The sequence below is a fragment of the Callorhinus ursinus genome, unplaced genomic scaffold (assembly GCF_003265705.2).
Source record: "Callorhinus ursinus isolate GAN/ISIS: 27379988/994484 unplaced genomic scaffold, GSC_fseal_2.0 scaffold18, whole genome shotgun sequence".
In the NCBI taxonomy this organism is placed as follows: domain Eukaryota; kingdom Metazoa; phylum Chordata; class Mammalia; order Carnivora; family Otariidae; genus Callorhinus; species Callorhinus ursinus.
In genome coordinates, this window is record NW_027397080.1 from 15,923,759 (window position 1) to 15,950,171 (window position 26,413).

At 41.9% G+C, this 26,413-nt stretch overlaps 1 protein-coding gene and 1 pseudogene across 1 annotated transcript; one reads left to right on the plus strand and one right to left on the minus strand.

Moving 5' to 3' along the window:
- The first annotated feature begins 393 nt into the window (after positions 1-393).
- DNAJC8 (DnaJ heat shock protein family (Hsp40) member C8) lies at positions 394-26,048 on the plus strand. Its single transcript, XM_025856734.2, has 9 exons — positions 394-531; positions 3,441-3,542; positions 13,791-13,847; positions 17,521-17,587; positions 18,107-18,201; positions 19,759-19,830; positions 22,944-23,035; positions 24,172-24,247; positions 25,558-26,048. The coding sequence occupies exons 1-9, from the start codon at positions 454-456 to the stop codon at positions 25,678-25,680; spliced, it is 762 nt and encodes a 253-aa protein (XP_025712519.1). The 5' UTR covers positions 394-453; the 3' UTR covers positions 25,681-26,048.
- On the minus strand, positions 3,960-4,057 carry LOC112812433 (small nucleolar RNA SNORA70; annotated as a pseudogene).
- Positions 26,049-26,413: the final 365 nt, after the last annotated feature.

A 26,413-nucleotide genomic window follows, 5' to 3' on the forward strand; every position in this document is an offset into this window, starting at 1 on the left:
TGAAACTTGAAAACATTATGCTCAGTGAAAGAAGGCAGACACAAAAGGTCACATATTGTATGATTGCATTATGAGATGTCCAGAATAGGTAAATCCATAGAGGCAGAACACAGACTGGTTGTTGTAAGGGGTTGAGTAGAAGGGGGAATGGGGAGGAAATACTTCATAGGTGCCAGAAATCCTTTTGGGGTGATGAAACTGTTTTGGAACTAGACAGAGGTTGATGGTTGCACAATACTATGAGTGTACTAAGACACACTGAATTATCCATTTTAATTATATGTTATGTATATCTCACCTCAATTAAAAAAAGTATTCAGTTAGAGGTGTCTGGCTGGGCTGCGAACCCTTTAAGATTCACAAGGAAGGGGGCGGGGCTAGAGAGGCGGGCTTGTAAGAATCGCAGGAGGCTGCGCCTGCGCAGGGGAGTCACGTGGTTGCTGGGCCGGGGAAATGGCGGCTCCTGGAGAGAGCGGGGCTTCGGCTGGCGGAGGGAGCACCGAGGAAGCATTTATGACCTTCTACAGTGAGGTGAACACTGAGTGAGGAGTAGTGGCACCAGGGCGACCCCGCCCAGTCCTACTTTGCCAGCGGGCAAAGGCAGTGGTCTTCCTGGCCTGGACCGTTGGGCGGCTCCTCCTGTCTGGCCTTCGGGGAGGCGGGGGGCTGGGGGGTGTGTGTGCGTCTCTGCCTGATAGCTGCTGGGGGAATCCCTTGGGCATCGGAAAAGGGGCCCGGTCCGACGTCTGCGGGTAGAGGACGAGTGTGGCCAACGAAGTGCCTGGGCGCGTGCAGAAGTCCCTAAGTCCGCGGAGTCAGAGGCTGGCAGAGGGTGGCCTTCTTGGGAGCGACTTAACTGTCTTGGGCCTCATTTTTATTTTAAATGGAACCACTGTTCACTCTTAGTCCTCTGTAATGAGTTGTATTAGTGGTTATTTCTGCCATTCGCGAACGTCAGGCGCTATGCCTCATGCCAGGTAGGCATTATCTCTGTTTTACAGATGACAAACCTGAGGTTTAGGGAGGTGAAATAATTTGTTATGGGTCCTAAAGCAGATAGCAGCTTGGTATCATGTTAGGACTGGAGTGAGTTTGGTCTGAGCCTCGATTACTGTCGCATTTCCAGCGCCTAGAACATAGCGATTGCTTGGTAAATATTTGTTGAATAAGTGAATGAATAAATGAAAGAAAAGCATGCCATTTGGAGTCGGAGGACTTTGGGTTGGATTTTTGCAAAGCAGTTAATTGGACTGTGATTGAATTTTTTTCAAGGCATGGATTTTGCAGATCTTCCGTTCCCACTTCTGTAAAGCGAGAGTTAATATTAAAACGAGTTTTATGAGCATTAAAGGAGTTAGTGTATAAGAAAGGGTCTTTTTAAGAGTGAAAGCTGAAGATGGGCCTCTGTGAGTTGGCATGGATTTGAGGAATGGAGTTGCTCCCCTCTAGGCTGTGAGCTACTCAGTTCAGCACCATGTCACGTTCATCTTTTATTTGTAACAGTGCTTGTTACATAGTAGTTTCTCCAAAGTATTAAATTTAAAAATGGAATTAGCACATCCTTTATAGTTTGTCCTTTTGAAATGCCCAATTAACTTGAAAATGTTGATACACTGGTACCAAAGTTTATTGACCTCTAATGACTACTCTGCAGTTATACTGGAAATTGTTTCACTTACCATCGCTTAGTTAAAAAGAAAAAGAAAAGAGAAAAAAGAAAAGCAATCCTGGTTTGTTTGAATTGAATGAGAGTAAATACCTAAAGGAGGACCCTTCAGTCATCATTCAGTCAATGTTTATTCAGTACCTGACATGTACTAGTGTACTGTTTAGGTGCTAGAGGTATGGTAGTGAACAACAGAGAAAAATCCTGTCTTCATAGAGCTTGCATTCTGTAGAGAAGGATAAGCAATAAACAAACATGTACAATATAGTGTCAGGTAGTGATAAGTGCAATGAGGGAAAATAAGTCTGGGAAATAAGGTAGGGTTTAGGGGGTGGGGAGTGGCATGCTATTTTAAAGAAAGTGAAGAGGGGAGTTACTGGGAAGGAACGGCTTTTTATGTTACTGAAATTATTTCCAAACTCCTTTTGGCCATAGGAATAAAGGTGGTATTATAACATACCAGTGATTCATTTCAGCTAGTATTACAGTTCTGACAGTGGCACCAAGGATGTTTTCCTGGCATTGCCTGGTGCCTGTTCTCCTTAGCATTGTCTTTGGGTCAGGGGGTTTTCTTTACCCTTTCTTTTCCTTCCCATCCCTTCTCTTCTTTTAAGATTTTATTTATTTATTTATTTGGGTGAGGGAGGGGCAGAGAAAGAGGAAGAGAAAGAATCCCACGCAGACTCTGCACTGAGTGGAGAGTGGGGTGCAGGGCTCAATCCCAGGACCCTGAGATCGTGACCCGAGTGGAAATCAAGAGTCAGGTGCCCAACATACTGAGCCCTTGGGCCAGGGATTTTTCTAACTCTATTCGAGTTAGGTAGGCAGAGTTACTTGCCCCTCCCATATACTTTTTTAATGCTGTTTTTAGTATATATTTCAGTATAATTGTACTTTTCTTTTTCTTTTTTTTAAAGATTTTATTTATTTATTTGACAGATAGAGATACAGTGAGAGAGGGAACACAAGCAGGGGAGGTGGGAGAGGGAGAAGCAGGCTTGGCTTCCCGCGGAGCAGGGAGCCTGATGCGGGGCTTGGTCCCAGGACCCTGGGATCATGACCTGAGCCGAAGGCAGACGCTTAACAACTGAGCCACCTAGGTGCCCCTAATTGTATTTTTCTTAAATAAAAAATTGTAAATTAAGTATGAACAGCACAGGTACATCTTCCATCATTACAGTGGAAGCTCTTTGAAAGTGGTGGCTGTGATATATTTATGTTTGTTCTTTTTTTTTTTTAAGATTTTATTTATTTATTTGACAGAAAGAGAGCACAAATAGGCAGAGTGGCAGGCAGAGGGAGTGGGAGAGGCAGGCTCCCCGCCAAGCAGGGAGCCCGATGCGGGACTTGATCCCAGGACCCTGGGATCATGACCTGAGCCGAAGGCAGATGCTTAACCGACTGAGCCACCCAAGCGCCCCTGTTTGAATGTTCTTGATTCCTCAAACTGTTATAGTTAAAGTTCTTGTTTACAAGTTGGGTAATTGGGAACAAGTCAGTTAACCTCTGTAAGTCTCAGTTTTCTTATCTGTGAAATGGAGATAATGGTAATGTCTATTGTATAGGATGGTTGGGAGGAATAAATATATGTAAAGTTTTTACTTTATTAGAATTTGATAAATGATAACTATTGTAATTATTCCCAAAGCATTTGGCAAACTGTCTTCCACATGTAGACAAATGTTTGCTGAACATGTCAGTAGCTTGTTAAGGTGACAATTCAGAGTTTATTTTTGAACTTTACTAATGAAGTTTTTCTTTCCCTCCATTTTAGGTGAAACAAATAGAGAAGAGAGATTCAGTTCTAACATCCAAAAATCAGATTGAAAGATTGACCCGTCCTGGTTCTTCCTACTTCAATCTGAACCCATTTGAGGTGAGCTGTCTGATGTTGCTGTGGCTTTGTGATGGGGAGCTTTGCATAGCTGCACGCAGACTTACATCGGAACACACACTTAATTTGTCATAGAGTTGGAACTGAGATTTGATGGTTTTATTGTGAGCAGAGTTTGAGAGGCACCATGTTAAGGAAAATGATGTGTCTTCGCCTTGTCAGATATTCTCCATCTTTTACCAACCCAAATATATAGGACTTTATTTTCAAATGTGAAGGGATAGCTAGCCTTGATAAATTTAGGAACTTTGATTTAGTTTGCTTGTTACGGCTTTTCTGTTTTACTGCAGTAACAAATATCAAAAACCCAACAACCAAAAAATGATCACAAGATTATAGACAAGCAAATATACTTTTGGGTTTCCTTAGTTTTCTTATTTTATCTTATTTTATTTTATTTATTTTTTTTAAAGATTTTTATTTGGAGGCTACTATTTGCAGCGATGGCACACTGGGCCCCCATGGAGAAAGAGCACAGTCAGCTTAATTGGCTGCAGATAGTTGTTTATTTAAAGATTTTATTTATTTATTTGTCAGAGAGAGCAAGAGAGCACAAGCAGGGGGAGTGGCAGAGGGAGAGGGAGAAGCAGGCTCTCCGCTGAACAAGGAGCCTGATGTGGGACTCGATCCCAGAACCCTGGGACCATGACCTGAGCCAAACGCAGATGCTTAACTGACTGAGCCACCCAGGAATCCCTAGATTTTATTTATTTATTTGACACAGAAAGAGCACAAGTAGGGGGGGGGTGGCAGGCAGAGGGAGAGGAAGAATCAGGCTCCTCACTGAGCAGGGAGCCTGATGCAGGGCTCAATGCCAGGACCCTGGGATCATGACTTGAGCTGAAGTCAGGCACTTAAACAACTGAGCCACCTAGGCACCCCAGTAAACCATATTTCTTATAAAGATTTGAAATATAAAGAAAGAAGGAATAATCATGTGTAATCCTACCTAAGAGAAATAGCCACTCTTAATTGTTTATACTTCAGTTATTTTATTTTATTTATTTATTTATTTGTAAATATTTTATTTATTTATTTGAGAGAGAGAGAGAGAATGAGAGATAGAGAGCACAGGAGGGAAGAGGGTCAGAGGGAGAAGCAGACTCCCTGCTGAGCAGGGAGCCCGATGTGGGACTCGATCCCGGGACTCCAGGATCACGACCTGAGCTGAAGGCAGGTGCTTAACCAACTGAGCCACCCAGGCGCCCTATACTTCAGTTATTTTAAATGTTTTATTTTAGGGGCACCTGGGTAGCTCAGTTGGTTGGGCATCTGACTGTTGATATCAGCTCAGGTCTTGATCTCAGGGTCATGAGTTCAAGTCCCACATTGGGCTCCATGCTGGGCATGGAGCTTACTTAAAAAAAAGAAAAAGTTTTTATTTATTTATTTTTTTCCCCCCAAAGATTTTATTTATTTATTTAACAGATAGAGACACAGCGAGAGAGGTAACACAAGCTCGGGGAGTGGGAGGCAAAGGAGAAGCAGGCCTCCCGCCAAGCAGGGAGCCTGATGCGCGGGGCTCAATCCCAGGACCCCAGGATCATGACCCGAGCCGAAGGCAGACGCCCAACGACTGAGCCACCCAGGCGCCCCGAAAAAGTTTTATTTTAAAACAAGGAAGGTGGGGCACCTGGGTGGCTCAGTCGGTTAAGCATCTGCCTTCAGCTCAGGTCATGATCCCCGGGTCCTGGGATTGAGCCCCACATCGGGCTCCTTGCTTGGTGGGAGGGCTGCTGCTCCTCTCCCTCTGCTTGCAGCTCCCCCCTGCTTGTGCACGCCTTCTGTCTTTCTCTGTGAAATAAATAAATAAAATCTTAAAAAAACAAAAACAAAACGAGGATGATGCACTTCATTCTATTTTATTTTATTTATTTATTTATTTTTTAAAGATTTTATTTATTTGAGAGAGAGATTGAGAGAGAGAGAGCACATGAGAGGGGATAGGGTCAGAGGGAGAAGCAGACTCCCTGCTGAGCAGGGAGCCCGATGCAGGACTCGATCCTGGGACTCCAGGATCACGACCTGAGCCGAAGGCAGTCGCTTAACCAACTGAGCCACCCAGGCGCCCCTTCATTCTATTTTAAATGCTGTATTGTTAATATAAAATATTTGTATACATTTCTTTTTTATGATTGGTAATTTTTTTTATAAAAATTTATTCTTAATTATACAACAGGATCTAAGACAACACTTCATTTCAGCTATAGGTAACAATAGATGCTATGACAGGGAATCCAGAAGTTTAAACAAGAATGGAATTAAGGATCATCATTGCCTCCAGCACAAGGAACAGCTTACTTTTTGCCAGATTTCTTAATTCCACCTGTGGCCAGGGGCCGTTCCCCATGGCCTTCACTTTTAGCTCCTCGAGTTTTTTCTGCTTCTCTTTCTGTTTCTGCTTGAATACCTTATTTTCCTCATCTGTCTGCTTGGCCTGCTTCTTGGGCTGCTTCAGGGGCTTTGCGGTTGGACATGGTGCCTGCTGCCCCTTCCCCCAACCCTGCCACTGGAAGCAGTGTATACATTTCTTAAAGTTTTTATAATTATTATTTAAACAATTCCTTTATTGTAGGATATTTAAACTAGTTTCTAATTGTTTACAACTATAATTTTGACATGAATATTGTTACATCTTATAAAAACACTTATTGAGTATTTAAAACCTTTTTTTCCCCACTTTTTTTAATCTGGTAAAATATACATAACATAAAATTAACCATTTTAACCATTTTTAGGTGTACTGTTCAATGGCATTAAACACATTCAGTGTTGTGCAACCATCCCCACTATCATTTCCAGAACCTTTTCATCATTCCAAATAGAAACTCCAAACCCATTAAACAGTAACTCCGCATTCCTCCTACCCCCAGTCTATTTCTATTCTACTTTTTATATATGAATTTGCTTGTTCTAAGTGCCTCGTATAGGTGGAATCACATAGTATTTGTTCTTTTGTGTCTGGCTTATTTTATTTAGCATAATGTCTTCAAGGTTCATCCATTGCTCCAGTTTTTTGAAGAGTAATTTTTAAAGAATTTTTACATTTTAAAACAATCTCAGATTTGCAGAAAGGTTACAAATATACTATGAAGACTTTCTTGGACTATCTGATACTAAGTTGTCCATATGATGCCCCTTTGCCCTGTAATACTTCAGTATATTTTTCCTATGAATGACACTTTCCTTCTGAAGCACAATATAACCATAAAAATCAGGAAACAAACACTGATGACATTGTTACCATGTAGTTCTCAGACCCCATTCAATATGCCTGTTGTCTCAATGTCCTGTATAGCAAAAGGATCCAGCCCAGAATCAACTCTTAGATTTAGTTGTCATGTCCCTTTAGTCTTCAGCTTGGAACAGTTCCTCAGCATTTTCTTATCTTTGGTGACCTTACCATTTCTGAAGATTACAGGCCAGTTATTTTTAGCATATCTCTCAGTTTGATTTTGTTTGATGTTTCTTCAGCTGGATTCAGTTTATGCAATGTTGGCAGGAATATCACAGAAGTGATACTGTATTCTCTTTGCAACTTATAAAGTACATGATATTTCCATTAGCTATATCCCATTACTAATGATGTTAACCAGATTACTTCAAGAGGTACCTGCTGGATTTATTCATGAAGTTACTTTTTTCCCTCTTTGTAATAAGTATTTTATGGGGAGGTACTTTGAGACTGTGCAAATATCCTCTCCTTATCAGAGTTTCAATTTATTCATTTGTCAGTATAGATTGGGGGTTTCCTATTTTATTCAGTGTGTTATATTTTGATATTATTTATTTCATTGCTCAAATTGTCCCAAATTTGGCCAGTAGGTTACCTTTCAAGCCAGATCCTATCTTTTGATAGGTCTTCATCATTCTTTGATTACTAGGCACTCTTAATACTTTTCCTGACCTAGCCTAAAATTAATCATTTCAGTGAGGAGCTCTGGTTCCTTTTAGTGAAGAATGGTATTTAGAAATCAAGATTTGGGTGCTAGGTGTACTCATTGCTTTTGGGAATGTCACTACCCCAGACCCTATTGATAGATAGGGCCAAGGATTGGGTGAGTATGTGTGTGTGTGTGTGTGTGTGCATGGGTGCATGTGCGTGCATGTGTATATACACGTATTTACATCCAATTTCAATCCAGCCCTACAGGGTTTGTTCACATTTTTTTTCCTTTCCATGTTTGTGGTTTCCTTCTTTCATAGTGAGAAGCCAGGCTCCCATTATCATAAATATATATATATATATATAGTTACTTAATTGGTCCTCCTGTTTGCATCTGATCTCACAGCTGCCATTCCTTCCCTCTTGTGACTGCCCTCCTCACCCTGCTTTATTTTGACACCAACACCAGGCTTCCTCACTGTGCAAAAACCCTTCTCACCATACCTGAGCTCAAAACTCCCATGCCAGGTTACCCTTCTATGTAGGTGCATTCCTCACCCAGCTCAGGCTCCCTGTGCTTGCCCTCTACCCCCTGGGGGCTCTAGCGTCCTCCTCATCAAGCAGGAACCTTCCTACTCTGCTCTGGCTTTGACACCCTATGTTAGGCTAACTTCCTCTGAGAACACCCTCCTCATCTTACTTGGGCTCTAACTCCACAGTCCAGGTCACCCCTGTGCATGGAGGTCCTCTTCACTCTGCTCAGTTCCAACTTCTTTGCCAGCCATACTTCCATACAATTGCTCCCTACATCCTGCTTGGGTTCTGACACCTCTTGTTGGGCTCCCTTCTTACATTGGATGTCCTCCTACATCGGCACCCACCTCACCAAGCACAGGTTTCCCATGCTAGGCCACACCTTTGTGAAGATGTTCTTGCTTGGGCTCCTATACTCTGTGCCAGGCCACCTTCCCTTGTGGACACTTTCCTTACCCTTTTCAGTCTCAAATACCCAGTGTTGGGCTCTACTTCCATGTGGATTTCCTTGCTTATCCATCTTGGGCTCTGATACCCTGCACTTGGCTACCCCCCCATGTTTACAGTCTTAACTCTGCTTAGGTACACCCTATGCCAGGCTGCCTGTCCACGGAGTTGCCCTTCTCAACCCATTTTGTACCTCCATGTCAGGCTGCCCTTCTTCTTTTTTTTAATTTAATTTTATTATGTTAATCACCATACATTACATCATTACATTTTGATGTAGTGTTCCATGATTCATTGTTTGTGCATAATACCCAGTGCTCCACGCAGAACTGCCCTCTTTAATACCCATCACCAGGCTAACCCATCCCCCACCCCCCTCCCCTCTAGAACCCTCAGTTTGTTTGTCAGAGTCCATTGTCTCTCATGGTTTGTGTCCCCCTCCTTTCTGTGTGGATGCTCTTCTCACCCGTGTGCTCCACCACTGTGTGACTGGCCACTACTCCCTGTGTGGTCGCCATCGTCTTCATCCCAGATGGGCTCTGAAATTGCTCTGGGCCATTTTTTTTTTTAATTATTTTTTTAAGATTTTGTTTATTTATTTGTCAGAGAGAGACACAGCGAGAGAGGGAACACAAGCAGAGGGAGTGGGAGAGAGAGAAGCAGGCTTCCCGAGGAGCAGGGAGCCCGATGCGGGGCTCGATCCCAGGACCCTGGGACCATGACCTGAGCCGAAGGCAGACGCTTAACGACTGAGCCACCCAGGCGCCCCTGCTCTGGGTCATTTTGATGCCCCACTCAGAGTATATGTCAACTAGTAGATATCTAAGTGCCTGGCTCCACTTAATGTGTTTGGATTGTATTGCTCAGGGAAGGGGAAGATGGAAAGCTTAAAGAGTGTGTTTGAGGGGTGCCTGGCTGGCTCAGTTGATAGAGCCTGTGACTCTTGATCTCAGGGTTTTGAGTTTGAGCCCTATGTTGGATGTAGCGTTTACTTAAAAAATCTTAGAAAAAAAAAGTACTTTTGATTTGATTTTGGGGAGGGAGAAGATAATTTGTTTGAGAAGTGATAAAGAATTTGATGGTACATTCATTCTGTTTCACCATGCTCTTAAATTGTACATAGTACCATGAAATGGGGACATGTGATCATATAACTTACTCATTTATTTGTTAAGGTAATTCATGTTTCCTATGGAGAATCCAATTGACAAGAAATGACAAATTTTTGGGAATAGTATGAAGGCTAGGATGTTTTTAATGCCCTACTAGTTACTGTGGTTCTGGAAATTACTACCCTCTAGCTCTTGTCCTGATTATAGGAAGTATGTTTGAGTATATATACACATTATGCATACAGGTATATGTGTATATGTGTACACACACACACAGTTGACCCTTGAACAATGCAGGGATTAGGCATGCAAACCCTTGCGCAGTTGAAAATCCGTTTACTGTTGACTGGAAGCCTTACTGATAACATAAAACATCGATTAGCACATATTTTATATGTTTTATGTATTAAATACTGTATTCGTATAATAAAGTAAGCTAGAGAAAAGAAAATATTATTAAGAAAATCATAAGAGAAAATATATTTATAGTAGTATACTGTATTTATTTGAAAAGAAAGTCCATATGTAAGTTGACCCACACAGTTCAAATCTTTGTTGTTCAAGGGTTGACTGTGTGTGTGTGTGTTTGAATATATACATCTTTACACAAAGATATGCTAAGGTCAACACACTGGGGAAGATGGGACATTGTGTTTGAATGGGCAGGACTCCATGACTATCCATTAGAATATTTGTCTTGTCTATTTTCTACAAATGTGCTGGCCTCTTTATAAGGTGGACGTCATTGTCATTGTCTCCTTATAAAGTTGCTTTTTGACTCTAAAGTCAGAATCTTAGGTGTTCCTGGTGATACAGGAATTGAGTGACTTTTGTTTCTCATGCAGCAACTATTGACCCATCTAAATAAATCCGATTTTTCTACCGAGGTAAGCAGCCTGGTCTTCTGGTAAGGAGAGTAATGCAGTAATAGCTAGGTAGAAAAGGGAGGCAGTAGACTGGGAATCTGAGGGTTCTTCTCAGAAATCCTTATCCAGGGAGCATCTTTTTTTTCTTCCTGCCATCTCTGCAGCTCCCTATTTGGACCTTCAGCCATGATGCAAGCATCTTTTCTTTTGCGTTCTGCGGTGGTTCTTAGGTTGAGGCACTTCCCTACTTCCTTCCCTAAGCTTAGATGAACCTGTGTCCCTGCTCAGTCCTGTCCTTCTGGTGTTTCTTATTTTGATTTAACTTTAAGACGCCAGCAGGGAGCATCACTGACTTTATTTTCTTTTATCTTGTTAAGTACCTTGGAAAGAAAGATATTTATCTCATAGAACTCTGGTACTTGCGCATTAACAACAGGTCATAGAGTTCAGGTGTGACAGAGACTGGATTCCTTTTTCAAGTGGAAGATCCCAAAGGAGGCTGTTACCGTTTGAGTTCAGAAACTTGTACAAATGTCAAACATTTTTGTTAACGTGAGATGATTAGTTAACTCTCTGAGGTCTAAGACTGTGGATTCTTCATTGTAGTATCCCCAAAGCCTGAGACACAGGAGTGGTCAGAAAAACCTAAGAATCTGAGCAGATCTGTGTGCTTCCTAAGAGCTGTATTGGTAATATGGCATTTATCATGTTTTTTTGTTTTGTTTTTGTTTTTTTTTTTGCATTTATCAAGTTTATAAGAATTACTTATTACTTTTCTGTTCTTCACCTGATGGACCTTAAATTCATGAGAATAGTAGTGAGCACAGTATCTAGCAACCCTAGGTGCTCCAAAAATTTGTACTGAGTGGGAAACTGGCTTCAGAGAGGTTTGGGCCACAGGGATAGGCCCACCGTTTTCATTATATTTCATGGCCACATATGGCACCTCCAACTCTTAAAGATAGGAAAGGAGTTGGATTAGCTTTGAAGGCACTCAGTGAATATTTGTTACCTGTGATCACATGTGCACATGTGATATAACTCTTGGAAAAATAACTTTTGGTTGATGTGTGTGTGTTTGTATGTGTATATATATACATACCTGTACATACCTTCTTTTTTGCCAAATCATCTGAAAGTAAGCTGTAGACTTGTGAGGCTTCATGCCTAAATAATTTACCATGCCTCTCCTCAGAACAAGAACAGATTTCTACATAACCACAACACCATTACCATACCTAAGAGAAACAGCATTAATTGAATAACATCATCTAATGGAGTCCACACTCAAGCAGCCCCAGGTGTCCCCCAAATCTCAGTTATAGTTACTTTATTTATTTAACTTGGGAACCAGTCAAGGTTTATGAATTACATTTGGTATGATTAGTTCTGGGCTATAGCTTTATTGGAGGCTTTTTTGGTGTGTGAAGGTGGGAAGTGTTCTTTCTCCTTCATTTTGGACACCTGGGGTTTGTTGGAGTTTGGTTTGCTCCAGTACGTTTCTTTCCCCCTGAACCAGGTAAGCTAAAATTCTCCTCTGAATATGTGTGTACGTACAGTTCCCTCCCTTTATCTGTAACTCTCATATGGCTGCATACTTCCTCCGGAGTGACTTTTTCCCAATTCCTTTCTCCCTTGGGAAGTTATAAGGGGACACAATGAATCTTGAAAATTCTTTGCTTTAAAGTTCCTCTTTTCCCTCACCCTGAATGTCTGCCTAGCATTGGAGAGGGGTATGCTCTTGTCATAACCTTCCAAAGTCTGCCGAATGCAGTGGTGATTCAGCTTCATTGCCTACCAATAACTTTATTATTGTAGGTGGGCTGTTGGAATGTTTTGAAAGCTTGCAATAAATCTTGACATTACTTGTTGCCAGGTTTTTAAGAAACACCAAGCATCTGACTAAGCTTGGTGGATTACTTTGCAGTTTTAATTTCTAGTATGTATTTTTCCTTTCAAGGTTTATTTTCATTTTTTTTCTCTTGGCTGCTGCTCCCCACCCCCCGTGCCTGTTACTAACTGATCCTGCTAACTTTGAACATACTTCTTTCTAACCTCCATTGTTTCTTGCCAGTGCTTCTCAGACTTTAAAAGATTCAAATCATTTGGGGATCTTGTTAAGTGTTGATTCTGATTCAGTTGCACTGAAGTGTGGGGCCTTCTCTTCTGAATTCCTAACAAACTCTTCCCACCCTCTGCCCTTTCAGGACCTTCCCCTGGCCTTGAATACCAAGTAAATGAATACTAGGTGCTGTGTTGAATCCATGGACTCTACTGTGAAATCATCTGCTTTAATTATGTATAACATTCCCTTCCCCCCAAAGCACTTATTATATGGTAATTTAAAAAATACGTTTTCCCTGTTTATTCATCTTTGCATTTCTAGTACATAGCACTGTGTTCAGCAGGTAATGTAAACGTAAATGTTTGAATGAATGTATGTATTTGTGGTGATCCTTCCATTTGGCTGTACCTCAGTTCTAATGAGTTGGAATCAGACTTTTCTAGAGTAGGTCCCGGGCATCACTCACAGGTCTTCACAGGCAATTCTGATGTACACTCTGGGCTGAGAATCATTGGCCCATGTGAATTACGGATATAAAGTGGAGCCCAGTGGACCTTTCTGGATTGAAAATCAGGGAGCCAGCGTAATTTTTTCCCTGTTGCATGTTTATGCTTTCTCCACATTTGCAAAGATGAGTTAGGGGTAGGGTAGGGGGATACTTTTCATAATGAATGAAGGGAACATCCAACATGGTCTGGAAACATGTCTCTGGGTATAAGATAAATTCTTCTGATGGAATAAAAGTAGCTACTGTGTTAATTGAGACCCCTAAAATGGTATAACTATTATTCTGTTAACTGATTTGGTCATTTATATTTCTTTTTTCTTTTTAAAAATATTTTTTTAAAGTAATCTCTACACCCAATGTGGGGCTCGAACTCATGACCCCAAGATCAAGAGTTGCATGTTCTAGTGACTGAGCCAGCCAGGCACCCCTCATTTATATTTCTTGAGCGTTTAAAAAAAATTTTTTTTTTTTTAGATTTTATTTATTCATTTGAGAGAGAGAGACAGAGATAGTGAGAGAGAGCACAAGTGGGGTGGGGGAGAGGGAGAAGCAGGCTCCCCACAGAGCAAGGAGCCCGATGCAGGACTCAATCCCAGGACCCCGGGATAATGACCTGAGCCGAAGGCAGATGCTCAACCAACTGAGCCACCCAGGCACCCTCTTGAGCATTTTTTAGAACTGTGTGCCAGGCACTGTTCTGGAATGCTGAGTACTGTTCTAGATGCTGATTATAATATGTATAATTATTAGACACCTGTTAAATTCATACATTCTTTTAATTTCTTTTACAGTTTTGATTTTGATTCTTCCAGGTTCTGCAGATAGATCCTGAAGTGACAGATGAAGAAATAAAAAAGAGGTTTCGACAGGTACAGTACTGTTTCGCTGCAATAGATGGAGTTTGAACCTTTTGGAAATACAGTAAGCACATGATTCTGTTAGGACTTGCTATTATGACTTGCAGGCCAAAATTTAATTTTTTTTTTTTTAAGATTTATTTATTTTAGAGAGAGAGCATGGGTGTGTGTGAGCAGCAGGGGGTGGTGTGGAGGGGCAAAGGGAGAGGGAGAGAGAGAATCTCAAGCAGACTTCCCACTGAGTGGGAAACCCAGTCCTGGGCTCAGTCTCACAACCCTGAGGTCATATCCTGTGCTGAAACCAAGAGTTGGGCGCTTAACTGACCGAGCCACCCAGGTACCCCTTAACTTTTCTTTTTTTAACCTTAAGGCTATGTAACTCTAAAAAAAAAACAAAACAACCAGCCTCATAGTGACAAAATTTGTAAATAATTTAGAGACCATGGCTTGCCTCTTACATTCACACAGCCCGCCTATAGCAGTAGGTTATTGGTAGGCCATGAAGCTCAGTGACAGCTGCATTCAGCAGACTTCTGAAGGTTATGACAGCATCTTACCCACTCTCAAATCTAGGCATACGGTTGGGAGTGAGAGAGAAGAATAGAATGAATTTGACTTCTGAATAGAATGAATCTTAATCAGGAGAAATACAAGATAGAACAGTAGAGCTTACTGGAGTCATGCTTATTAAATTCTCTGCCTTCCCAGGGAGAATATGTTAAATGATTCGTAACAAGTTTTTTTTTTTTTTTTTAAGATTTTATTTATTTATTTTGAGAGAGAGAGAAAGCAAGCAGGGGGAGGAGCAGAGGGGGCGGGAGAGGGAGAGGAAAGAATCTCAAGCACACTCCCTGCTGAGCGCAGAGCCTGACACAGGGCTCAGTCTCAAGACCCTGAGATCATGACCTGAGCCGAAACCAAGAGTCGGATGCTTAACCGACTGAGCAGCCCAGATGCCCTTCATAACAGTTTTTTTATTTTTAAGATCTCCTTCCTCAATAATTTTATCTTTTGCAAACTTAAATAAATACCCAAGAGATACCCCGTTTCGTATAGAGTGCTTTCTTGCCCAGTCTGATGTTTCATAGCTTGAGCTACAGAATTTTGTAGTAGCCTTTTTAAAAATCCTTCCAAGCTGAGTAGCTCCAGCCTTTCCTTCTAGGGGTTGAATAATCATACTTCCTGCAATCTGTCTTTACTAATTGTATTTTCTGTATATTTCATGTCTTTTTTTTTTCAACTTTACCCAACTTTTTTATATCTCTTATGTACTTCATATTTTAATAGGACCTAACCAGTGCCGAATATAATTCTCAGCTCCTGCAGGACTTACTTGTTAATATCCAGTGTTGTGCCTGCTTCTTCAATACTGTAATTGCCCCCACATTGCTGACTCATAATCATCTTCTGATCTTCTATTAAGCCAAGATGTTTTCTATCTTTGCCTACTCAGGCATTTTCCATTATATAACTTTCTAGCTCTATAGAGTTCTACTCTGTACCTTTTCTTTTTTCTAAAATTTTGAGTCTCCTAATATAATGCATTAGCAGTCATTCCCAATTTAATAAACAAGCATTCAAATCCATAGTCAGAACAGCTATTTATGTAGCTGTACAAAGAACTCAATAAGAGTTCTTTAGTCATTAATATGATCTAATAGTTAAGAGTATGAGCCTTGGTGCCTGGGTGGCTCAGTTGGTTAAGCGTCCGACTCTTGGTTTTGGTTCAGGTCATGATCTCAGGGTCGTGAGATGGAGTCTCACATCAGGCTCTGAGCTCAGTGGGGAGTCTGCTTCTCTCTCCCTCCCTCGCCCTCTGCTCCTCACCCCACTCGTGCATGCTCGCTCTCTCTGTCTCTAATAAATAAATATTAAAAAAAAAAGAGAGTGTGGGCCCTAGAGCTATTTGACTTGAGTTCCAGTCTTGGCCATACCCCGTATATGCAGTTTGAACAAGTTTTCAACCTTTCTGTGCCTGTTACCTCATTTGTAAAATGCACATCATAATGGTGCCTACCTAGTGGGGTTGTTAGGAGGATTTAAATGCGGTAATACACACAATACGCCTAGAATAGTGTGTCTTTTTCTTGGCATATAGTGTGTCCTCTTTATATGCTGACTATTGTCAGTGCATGTTAGACAGTATGCTAAGTTTCTACTTGCATTATTTCATCTTTAACCCAGTAAGACAGAGGTACCTGGTATTGTTCTATTTACAGAGGAGGAAACTGGCACAGAGACAGGTTAAGTGAATTGCTCAAGGTCTCACAGCTGGAAGGTGATTGAAGTTGGAATTAGAGCCCAGGATTCTGGCTCCAATAATGCTGGATTTAGCATTTGATTCCCACTTGCTGTCATTCCCCCACAGAGTCCCACTGTTCCAACTAGTTGATTTTGGTCTGTCCATGATAGTAGGTCAGTGATTCTTAATCTTGGCTGCCTGAAAGAATCACATGTGGAGATTTTTGCTTTTTATTTACTTTTTTACTATAAAACACTTGAATTACATTTTAAAAAGAAAGAGTAGAGCAGTGAACACCCATATACTCATCGTCTGTAGGCAGCGCTTCACCTCTTTAACTATATGTTTTTGGCTGAATTGTAAATTACAGACATCATGATACTTTACCCCAAATACTCATCATGTATCCCCCCGAGAAAAAAAAGGACATTTTCTTGCATTTCTTACTTGTCACATCTAACAAAATTAACACTAATTCCTTACTATCATCTGATACCCAATCCAGTAGAGGTCTAAAAAGGACAGATGCCAGAGACTGATCAGAGGGTCTGAGGGTAGAAAGTGGACCTATATTTTTAAAAAGCTTTACAGGGTTGGGGGGGGTGGCGCTTGGGTGGCTCAGTCAGTTGGGCATCTGACTCTTGATTTCTGCTCGGGTCATGATGTCAGGGTCGTGGGATCAGGCTGAGTTGGGCTCCACGCTCAGCAGGGAGTCTGCTTCTCCCTCTCCTTCTGCTCCTCTCCCTGCTTGTGCGTGCACGCCTGCGCTCTCTCTCTCAAATAAATAAATAAATAACATCTTTAAAAAAACACAAAAAACAAAAAAACTTTACAGGGATGGAGCACAGCCAGAACTAAGAACCACTACTTTTTCTTTTTTAAAGATTTTATTTTAATTCCAGTTAATATATAGTGTATATTTGTTTCAGGTACAATATAGTAATTCAACACTTCCACACATCACCTGGCACTCATCACCAGTGCACTCCTTAGTCCCCATCACCTATTTAACCCATCCCCCTGTCCCCCGCCTTGAGAACCACTACTTTAAATTAAAAGTTCTTTTAGGAAAGAGATGATACCTCATACGTGCTTCTGCTTTTACAGCGCCCAGTATAAGGAACATAATAGGAACTGGGTGCTTTTCAGTCTCTCTCCTGCATCCTCACAGTATCCTCATAATACTAGGCTTATATTTGTTCTGAACTTTGTGATTAAAACCCTACATGTTTCTCAGCTGTGCGTTTACCTTTTGGTGCTTCAATTTTAAGGACCAGTATTTCTACACATTTATGATACTTATTAATTTGTTAAAAATGCTTCCAGCTGACAGTCTTTTTTGCCATAACACCTTAGAGCTTTTGGTTGTAAAGAGGCACAGTGCAGTTGAAGAGTTACTAAATATTCCTCTTATTGACAAACCTAACTTTCCTCTTATTTTAGTTATCCATATTGGTGCACCCTGACAAAAACCAAGATGATGCTGACAGAGCACAAAAGGCTTTTGAAGGTATTTGTAAATTTACCTGCTTCCGAGTAATATTTTATCAATGCTAGGGACTAACTGTTCCTTGTCCTGGATCAAGAAAGGAATGTTACAGTTTTGTCTTCTGGTGATGAAGAAGCTGTGGTTTTCAGTAGAACAGTTGTCATTCCAAAGCAGAATGTTGCTGTTTAAGAAATAGATCTTAACTTTGCTTTGTTAAAACTTTTATGTGCCAAGAAAGACTGTTACTGCGTAGGATCATTTTTCTTTTTTGAACATAAAAAAATAATTGGAAGTATTTTATCACTGAATTAAATCTAGATGTGGTGTATTTAGTCTTGAGGGTATATTTAATTTTTTCCAAGGCTCTCAAGGAAAGTCATTGCTATAGTTGTATGTTTTTAAATTAGTTTAATGACAATAAATAATTTAACGAAGTAGGGAATGCTTTTAGATGGCACAAGTCCATTTACACTGCCTGAGTATAGTTCAGACTTTCAGAGGGTGTTTGCAGAAACAGTTAATTTCAATGTTTTGCATTAGCTGTGGACAAAGCTTACAAGTTGCTACTGGATCAGGAACAAAAGAAGAGGGCCCTGGATGTAATTCAGGCAGGAAAAGAATACGTGGAACACACTGTAAGTATTTATAGTGCTGCTGTGTTTATAGGAAGTATTAGCAAGCCTCGGGCACCTTGCAGGAGGGTAAATGTTAACATAGCAGTACCTACTGCTGTAACTTGTGACCTTTTATCTGGTCTCCGAAAGTTTGCTGTGGTGCTCATGAATGGTGTGTGCCCTAGAGCGCAGGATGTGGAGAGGCTAGGAGGCTGCGGCCTCTCCCTCTTTCCTTACCAGCCCCATGCCGCGGAGAGAGGTCCTCTCGTGCCCTCTCATCACAGTGTTGTCACATTACCCAGTTCTGTGAGTGGAAGAGTGGAGCAGCCATGATGATCCTTGACCCTGGATTTTTATTCTTGTCTCTGTGAAGGGGTTGGAACATGGGCTTGAGAAAGATTGGCAAGGGGACATGAGTAAATTTTTTTTAAAATAGGAGGAGGTGCGTATCTGTATTAATAACAGGGTTTGGGAAGGATTCAACTAAAATAAATTCAGTTATAGCTAGTTTTATTTTTTTTGCATTACCTAAATCTCCCGAGTGGTGGGAAGTGTTAAGATGGCTTGCTTGAGGTAAGAAGGGTCTTTGTTTTAATTTTTTACTTGCTGGGGCAAGAATCGTGAGGCCATTCGTAAGAGCTATTTCAGCTGGGAGCGAATATGGGTGTGACCTTCTCTTTGAAGAGCTTTGGAATCTGAAACAGAATTGTATAACCAATTATAATAATGAGTCCAAATGAGATGAAAAAAACGAGTAAAAAGAGGAGAAGGATGGCCATAACTATGTCTTGCTGGTCATGTGTTGAAGTGGTACCTATAGGTCAAAGTTTGGTTGAAATCAGAAAAGGACCTGACAAGTTCTCCTTAAATTATTGTGGTAGTTAACTTTTCCTCTGTATTTTGCCTGTAAGGGAGCCATCCTCAGGCTTTCTGGCCACAAGGTGGCAGTAGGGTTGTTCTGAGCTTGGAAGGCACTGGCTTTTTGCTGGAGCAGTAGTGGATGATTAATAGAGTAATGACATTCTTGTGTGAAGGAGTATATTTAATTTTATTTTTTTAGATCTCGATGGTGGCCAAAGCAAAAAAAAAAAAAAATATCAGTTAATATGATTGGTTTAAGGGGGTTTCACAGTGAAAATTATCAATAATGCAGTTGTTGAAATGCCAGAAAACAATTAAACTTAATGCCACAAATTTGGTAGATTCTTCTAAAACTTGACAAATATATTTTCTTTGCTATAAACATGTAACTACCGGCCGCAAAAGAGAAATGGGTAATCTGATAAACGTATCCAAGGCTCTTTGGCTCTGGCCTAGGATCTGATGAGTTGGGGACAAGTTCCCGGCTGGTCCCCTTGCATCCTTGCTGGTGGATTGGATTTTAGATGGGGTTAGGGGAAGGACCCCTGGTTCTTAGTTCTCCTTTGATTGCATTGCTGTTGTGGAGGGGAGGGGCAGAGGCTCATTTCATTTCCACGTAAACCTTTTGTCCTGCCTGTACCTGCAGAAAGTGCCCATGCCATATGTGTGCAGCTTAATGGATAGTCTCAATTTTTTGATGAAAAAAATTCTTTTTAGGTGAAAGAGAGAAAAAAGCAATTAAAGAAGGAAGGAAAACCTACAAATGTGGAGGAGGACGACCCTGAGCTGGTGAGTGAGATACGGGAAAAGCCACTGAGTCTCCTGCACTTGAGCACACCTTACCAGCCCCATGCTGCAGAGAGAGGTTCCCTCGTGCCCTCTCATCACAGTGTTGTCACATTACCCAGTTAAAGAGAGGGAAGCCCAAGGAGTGACGCATACATGCTGGAAACATTTTGTTTTAACTTAAAATATTTAAATGTATGTCCATGCTCCTATTTTTAAGCCTCACCCTTTTTTTTTGTCATAGGGCCATGGCCTTTTCTTTGAATGCGTGTCTGCTGATTGGCATTTGCCATTGACTTCATTTAATAAAACACACACATGAAGCATTTTCTACTTCTAATGTTTTTTGCAGTACATTGAAACTTAGGTATTTGTGAAACAAACACCAAGAGGAAAATCCTAGCTATATATGATTCATGGGTGGTTTTGTTTTGTTTTTGGATAAAGATGAACAATAGCTTTATTGCTTTGCCAGCTAAAGGAGGCTGCAGCAAGCTAAGGTCTTCAAAAGTGCAAGCCCACTCGGATGATTCGTTTTCCAGTCTTTTTCAGATGTCTCACCTGTACCTAATTTAACAGCAGTATTTTTATTTATTTTATTATTACTTTTTTATTTTTAAAGATTTTATTTATTTATTGGAGAGAGCATGCACAAGCAAGGGGGAGCGGCTGGCAGAGGGAGAAGCAGGCTTCCTGCTGAGCAAGGAGCCTGATGTGGGGCTCCATCCCAGGACCCTGGGATCATGACCTGAGCTGAAGGCAGATGCTTAACCGACTGAGTCACCCAGGTGTCCCCAACACCAGTATTTTTAGGGACTTATGTTTATTGAATCTTTCTAAAGCATTCCACTTAGTTTTAAAAAGAAACCACAGGGGCGCCTGGGTGGCTCAGTCGTTAAGCGTCTGCCTTCGGCTCAGGTCATGATCCCAGGGTCCTGGGATCGAGCCCCGCATCAGGCTCCCTGCTCAGTGGGAGGCCTGCTTCTCCCTCTCCTGGTCCCCCTGCTTGTGTTCCCTCTCTCGCTGTGTCTCTCTCTGTCAAATAAATAAATAAAATCTTTAAAAAAAAAATAAAAAGAAACCACAGGCATTTATTTGTATAACCACATTCATCAATTTCTGTGGTATTTAAATCTCATAAGTATAGTAGTAATTGTAACTGGCATAGAGCACTTTGGGAGCAACCACAGGTGACTCTAACCGGCTAGTAAACGGCTTTCCACCAGCCATGGGTGCTCACTGTGCTCCAGGTAATAATTTATAGAGAAACTGGAGAACATTGCTTCATCCGTTGGGTTCTTTAGTGGAGATTGGCTGAGAGAGAGATTCTACGTAGATATTTGTCTGATTGTCTCACTAGCCTGAAAAATTCAGTCATCCTAATCTTGCCTCAGTTTAGATCAATGAGTAACTTACCATTTACTTATCTTGTTTTTAAAGATTTATACGAGAGAGGCTGTCTTGCTAGGGAGACTTGCCTACGACTTCTTGCTTCAGTGGTCTTGCTGGCAGTGCCTGGCCCCGTCTTCTGTGGGTAACACTGCTTGTGAACTGTGAGGCCGCCCTCCGCACTAGCCACCTGTCCTGGGTTCATTCTGTCCCAGTATTTCAGTTTTTTCTCCTCAGTCGTATTTTTTCTTCCCTTCCCTTTAATGATCTCTGGTCTTTTCTGAAGACCTTCTCATAAATACTCCTTGGTCCTCCTGAGTTTTTAAGAACTGTAACTTTTTTAAAGTTGTCTTCCCCTCCCCCCCCATATAAAGGAACACATGCTAATGATAGAAAATTTGGAAAAAGAATATAAAAAATTCTGTCATCAGTAACCATCCATCCAAGAGAGTTGGAGCCTTTAAAGATATTAAAATACTCATTACAGACTCCTTCACTCCTTTGATGTTTGTCCCCATTAGGGACTGGGGTTTGTCAGTATTGCTTTTATTGAGCAATGCCTGGCAGATAACAGTATTAAAAAGATGTGACACATTCTGGGGCTCCTTTACTTCCCTTTCTCTCCGTATATTACTCTTTGCTCCAGTGTCTCTGGTTTTGGAACTTAGGCTCTATGAAATCTGCATGATGGGTTATTTTCTATTTTTCTTTGTATGTTTAAAATACTTTGTATTTTGGAGAAAAAAGGTTTTAAAGATAGTTCTGTTTTCTGTCTTATGTTGTGTTATTTTTTTTCTGTCTGCGTATTAGTTAGAATATCAGTTCAACTGCATACAAGTGAGACCCGAGATGATGGTTTGAACAAGACAGTGATTTGTTTTCTGTCCTGTACAATGTAGTCTTTGGGAAGATGGGCGCTGCTGTGGCAGCACTGGACCGTATGTCATCCAAGGACTCATTCTCATCTCCTCAACATTCTGTTAGCTCTGCCGACAAGAATGTCGCCCCCATCCTCACAGTCCAGGATGTGTCATCACCTCACCCATGTGCCAAACAGCAGAATAGAGGAAGGGGACAAGGCGGGATAAGTGTACTCCCTCTAAGACATTCCAGGAAATTGCTGTGTCACTTCTCCTTGTATCCCATTGGCTAAAACCTAAGTTACATGGCCGCACCTAGCTACAAGGAAGCCTAGGAAATACGGGCTTCTACATTGGGTGACCAGGTACCTAAAGATAAGGGATTTTACATGGAAGGAGAACAGATAATGGGGGATATCCAACTAGTAGCTTTGACGCTCTGCTGTCGTCAGTAGACTCCGGAGACGGGGCTGCTTGATAGCAACTTCTAGTACCCAGCTGGTGCCTAGCCCAGAGCAATTACAAGAGATTTGTAACAGGAGAGAATGAAAGTTATTTTTTCAAAGTTCTTTGGAGGAAAGGGTCCTCCCACATGGTTGTGAGAAGCAGGTAGAAGTTTTTTCTCTTTGGTGTTTTTTACCAGGGTAAGTTTCTTGTGTATCATCCACATGGAGAAAATGGAAAGTTCTCCTAGGTGGTGGTTATTTATCTCCCGGGAGAGAGCATCATTAAGTAGTGCCCTCAGAAATCTTTCTTCCTTGCCGGTTCTAATCTGCTTTTTGTCTTGGGCTCCATCTAAAAGTGCTGGATTCAAGTTGCTGATAAAGTACTGACTTTCATTTTCTTTTGTTCTTAATTTTCTTGTAGTTCAAACAAGCAGTATATAAACAGACCATGAAACTCTTTGCCGAGCTGGAAATTAAAAGGAAAGAGAGAGAAGCCAAAGAGATGCATGAAAGGTATACATCAGTATATTCATTTAATCCATCTAAGTACCTAGATTAATCAAAATTGGTCTTTGGGGATTTTCCTAATGAAGGATTTTTCTAATCAAGGAATTCTATAGTACATCATTTAAGAAACTGTATAAAATAGTTATCTGAAACAGCCAAACTTTTGAATCACTAGGGTAAGAAGTTGTCTCGGACTTTTGGGAAATGTTGAATAGACCTGTCCTTAGGGAGTTTTTAATGAAGAGCACTATGTGTTTTCTTCCTGATTTCCTGGAGTTAAATAGGCAGAGTTATTGAGGCCAGAACCTTTTGTGTGACTAGTGGCTGCAGCTTTGGTGAGTCTGTAGTATTTACTGTATAGTGTAATTAGTTACAGAATATTTGTTTTTTGTTTTTTTTTTTTAAGATTTTTATTTATCTATTTGACAGAGAGAGAGAGAGAGAGCACAAGTAGGCAGGCAGGCAGGCAGAGGCAGAGGGAGAGGCAGGCTCCCCGCTGAGCAGGGAGCCCGATGTGGGGCTCGATCCCAGGACCCTGGGATCATGACCTGAGCCGAAGGCAGACGCTTAACCGACTGAGCCACCCAGGCGCCCCTACAAAATATTTGTTATCCCAAAGTATGATTTCCCTCACTTATCAGATATCTTGAGGTAAATTTAACTTATGTATTTTGTATTGTTGATTAGTGTTTAGCAGTAACCATATTTTGCTAGTTGAGGATGTATGAAATTGGATTTTGTCCAGAGATCCTCTTGAATAAGGACCTCTGCTATTGTAATGGTCATTCTACTGAAGTAGGGTGGCCTTGGTTCTCGAGATGGCTTTCTCCCAGGCTGAGCCCTGAACCTATAGGCGGAGCCCATAACCTATGATTATTGTTGGCGGGGCCTTGACAGCCTTATGTGTCTGTCTGTGTAATGGGGGTATTTATACCCTGCCCTATAGCCCTGCCCACGGTCTCATCTGTGTGCTTTAGGGGAAGACATTCATGAAAAGGCTCTGAGCCTTTTCCAGACAGCCATTTTTATAGAACCCTAGGAAGTTGATTTACTTTATATACTTGTTTCTATCGGGAGTGGCTTGTATGGTTAAGACAGTCTCTTAGTATCATAAAAATACTCTGGTTTGGTTTTCTTCCTAGGAAGCGACAAAGGGAAGAAGAAATTGAAGCTCAAGAAAAAGCCAAACGAGAAAGGGAGTGGCAGAAAAACTTTGAGGTAAGTTTCCAGGGTGGTCAGGGATTTTCATTCCAGAGTAAGAAAACTTCCCAGCATAGAAACTTGGTTCCTGGGGCATTGCCAGGACTGACTGGGACAGATGATCGGGGTGAGGAGATTCGTGGCGAAGAGCAGGAGCTTTGGAGAATGGGTCCTGGCTCAGCTGCCTATATGCTCTCTAGCCTTGGCAAGGGCAGGGAGGGTCCCTGAAGGGCTTGTTAGAGATTATGGAAGGCACAGCTGCCAAGTGGGCTCGAGAAAAATGCTTTGCACGTTTAGATTAGGGGGTAGTCATGGAGTGGTGCCCTACTTAAGAGGTCTGTTAGCAGAAACTGAGGTTCTTATGACCCTGATATCCTGACTTTTGAACTTGACTCCCCTTTAACACCCTGGTTACATTCTTCAGGTACTCAGCCAATTTCCTGAATTGAGCCATGTTTGGTGTCTTTTCTGCTATACATTCAGGTCTCAGGCTAGGGATTGGTTAACCAGAGTTGATAACTGTGTTTCTGTCCCCCTGCTTATATGCGGAGAAAGAAAATGAGTAGGTCCCTTGATAAGCAGGGAGAGAAACTCGGGGCTCTCTCTGTGTAATGGCGAGGCATGGTGCTGGCTTTGAGCCTCCGAGTTTTGCAGGGCCAAAGGAGGATGCAGTGGGAAGAGCGGCTGTCCTGCTAGCTATAGCTGTATGACTCTGAGAAAGCAATAACCTCCGAGCCGTGGTGGTGTCATTTGTGAAATGGTGGCGGCACCACCCGCTGCAGGCCGCTTGTTTGTGAGGGTTAGAAAGAGCATCTGCGGGCACCTGGGTGGCTCAGTTGGTTGAGCGACTGCCTTCGGCTCAGGTCATGATCCCAGGGTCCTGGGATCGAGTCCCACATCGGGCTCCCCCTGCTCTGCAGGGAGCCTGCTTCTCCCTCTGCCTCTGCCTGCCACTTCCCCTGCTTGTGCTCTCTCTCTCTCTCTCAGATAAATAAATAAATAAAATCTTAAAAAAAAAAAAAAAGAAGGAAAGAGCATCTGCTAAATATCCAGCCCTGAGGTCCCCGGCAGATGTTGTGATGACGTTGTTCTCTTCTTCCAACCCGCAGCTGATCCTGCCTTCTAGGGGTGGGCTGCCACCTTTTGTGGGCCTGTGGAAGTGGGAGGAAAGCTCTGCTCTGTTCTACTCTGGGATTATTCCAGAGGACTTAGCCAGGCTGGGCTACGGGGGTGACTGAGGCGAGCTGAGCTATGGGGATGGCAGAGCAGGTCCAGGCCCTTCTTCTCGTCAGCTAGTTTCCTCACCCCCAAACCTCTTTTGTGCTCAGGAAAGTCGAGATGGTCGTGTGGACAGCTGGCGAAACTTCCAAGCAAATACAAAGGGGAAGAAAGAGAAGAAAAATCGGACCTTCCTGAGACCACCGAAAGTAAAAATGGAACAGCGTGAGTGACCACCTGGGGTCACAGCCACAGAACCTTCCCCTGACTGTCTCCCCTCCTGCTTTGAAGGACTCATTCTTTCCTCCCATTTCCACCCCAACATGGAGTAGTAGTTGCTTTTTAGTCTGTTTTGTTTTCAATACAATTTAATATCGATCAGAGTAATTCTTTTGTACATTGAAATGAGGGGCTCAGTTTAAAACGAAACCTTCCCCCACCCCCTACCCCTAGACCAACCAGGATTGGAAGGTGCCACCATTGGTGCTGCCTTCTCTTCCCACAGCCTGTAACTTAATGTTTTGTACTTCACTGAATTGTGATGGTTAGAAACTTCGTGTATAGTTTGTGGAAATCATCCAATTAAACATATTGCTTAAAATGGTGTTGCCGTGACTTCAGAGACAAGCCTGGGCCACCTTAGGAATCCCCTTTGCTTCAGTTGCTTGCTTCCGGGCGTGGCATCCCTTGAAGCCCCAGATCAGACAGGGAAGGCAGTGGGCACGCAGAGCAGTCACTCGATGCCCTGACCTTCCACAGCGTTTGGCATGTGCTCTCCCTTCTGACTGACCATTCCGCGTGGCATGAGGCTCCGAGCCACCCAAACATGTTCACTTTCCAAAGAGCTAGCCATCTTCCATCCGGTTTCATTGTGTCCTAGCCTGTCTGCATTCGTTAGTGGTCATATTCTGTACATGTAATAAATTTTTATACCCTAACCATTGATGTACTCTTCCTTAGGTATTA

What these genes read in the sequence shown, in the direction of transcription:
- DNAJC8 (XM_025856734.2), top strand. Translation starts at nt 454, where the DNA reads ATGGCGGCTCCTGGAGAGAGCGGGGCTTCGGCTGGCGGAGGGAGCACC. An exon ending in TAAAAAAGAGGTTTCGACAG is followed by an intron (nt 13,848 to 17,520) that starts GTACAGTACTGT and finishes CTCTTATTTTAG; the next exon opens with TTATCCATATTGGTGCACCC. An exon ending in AGGAGGACGACCCTGAGCTG is followed by an intron (nt 19,831 to 22,943) that starts GTGAGTGAGATA and finishes ATTTTCTTGTAG; the next exon opens with TTCAAACAAGCAGTATATAA.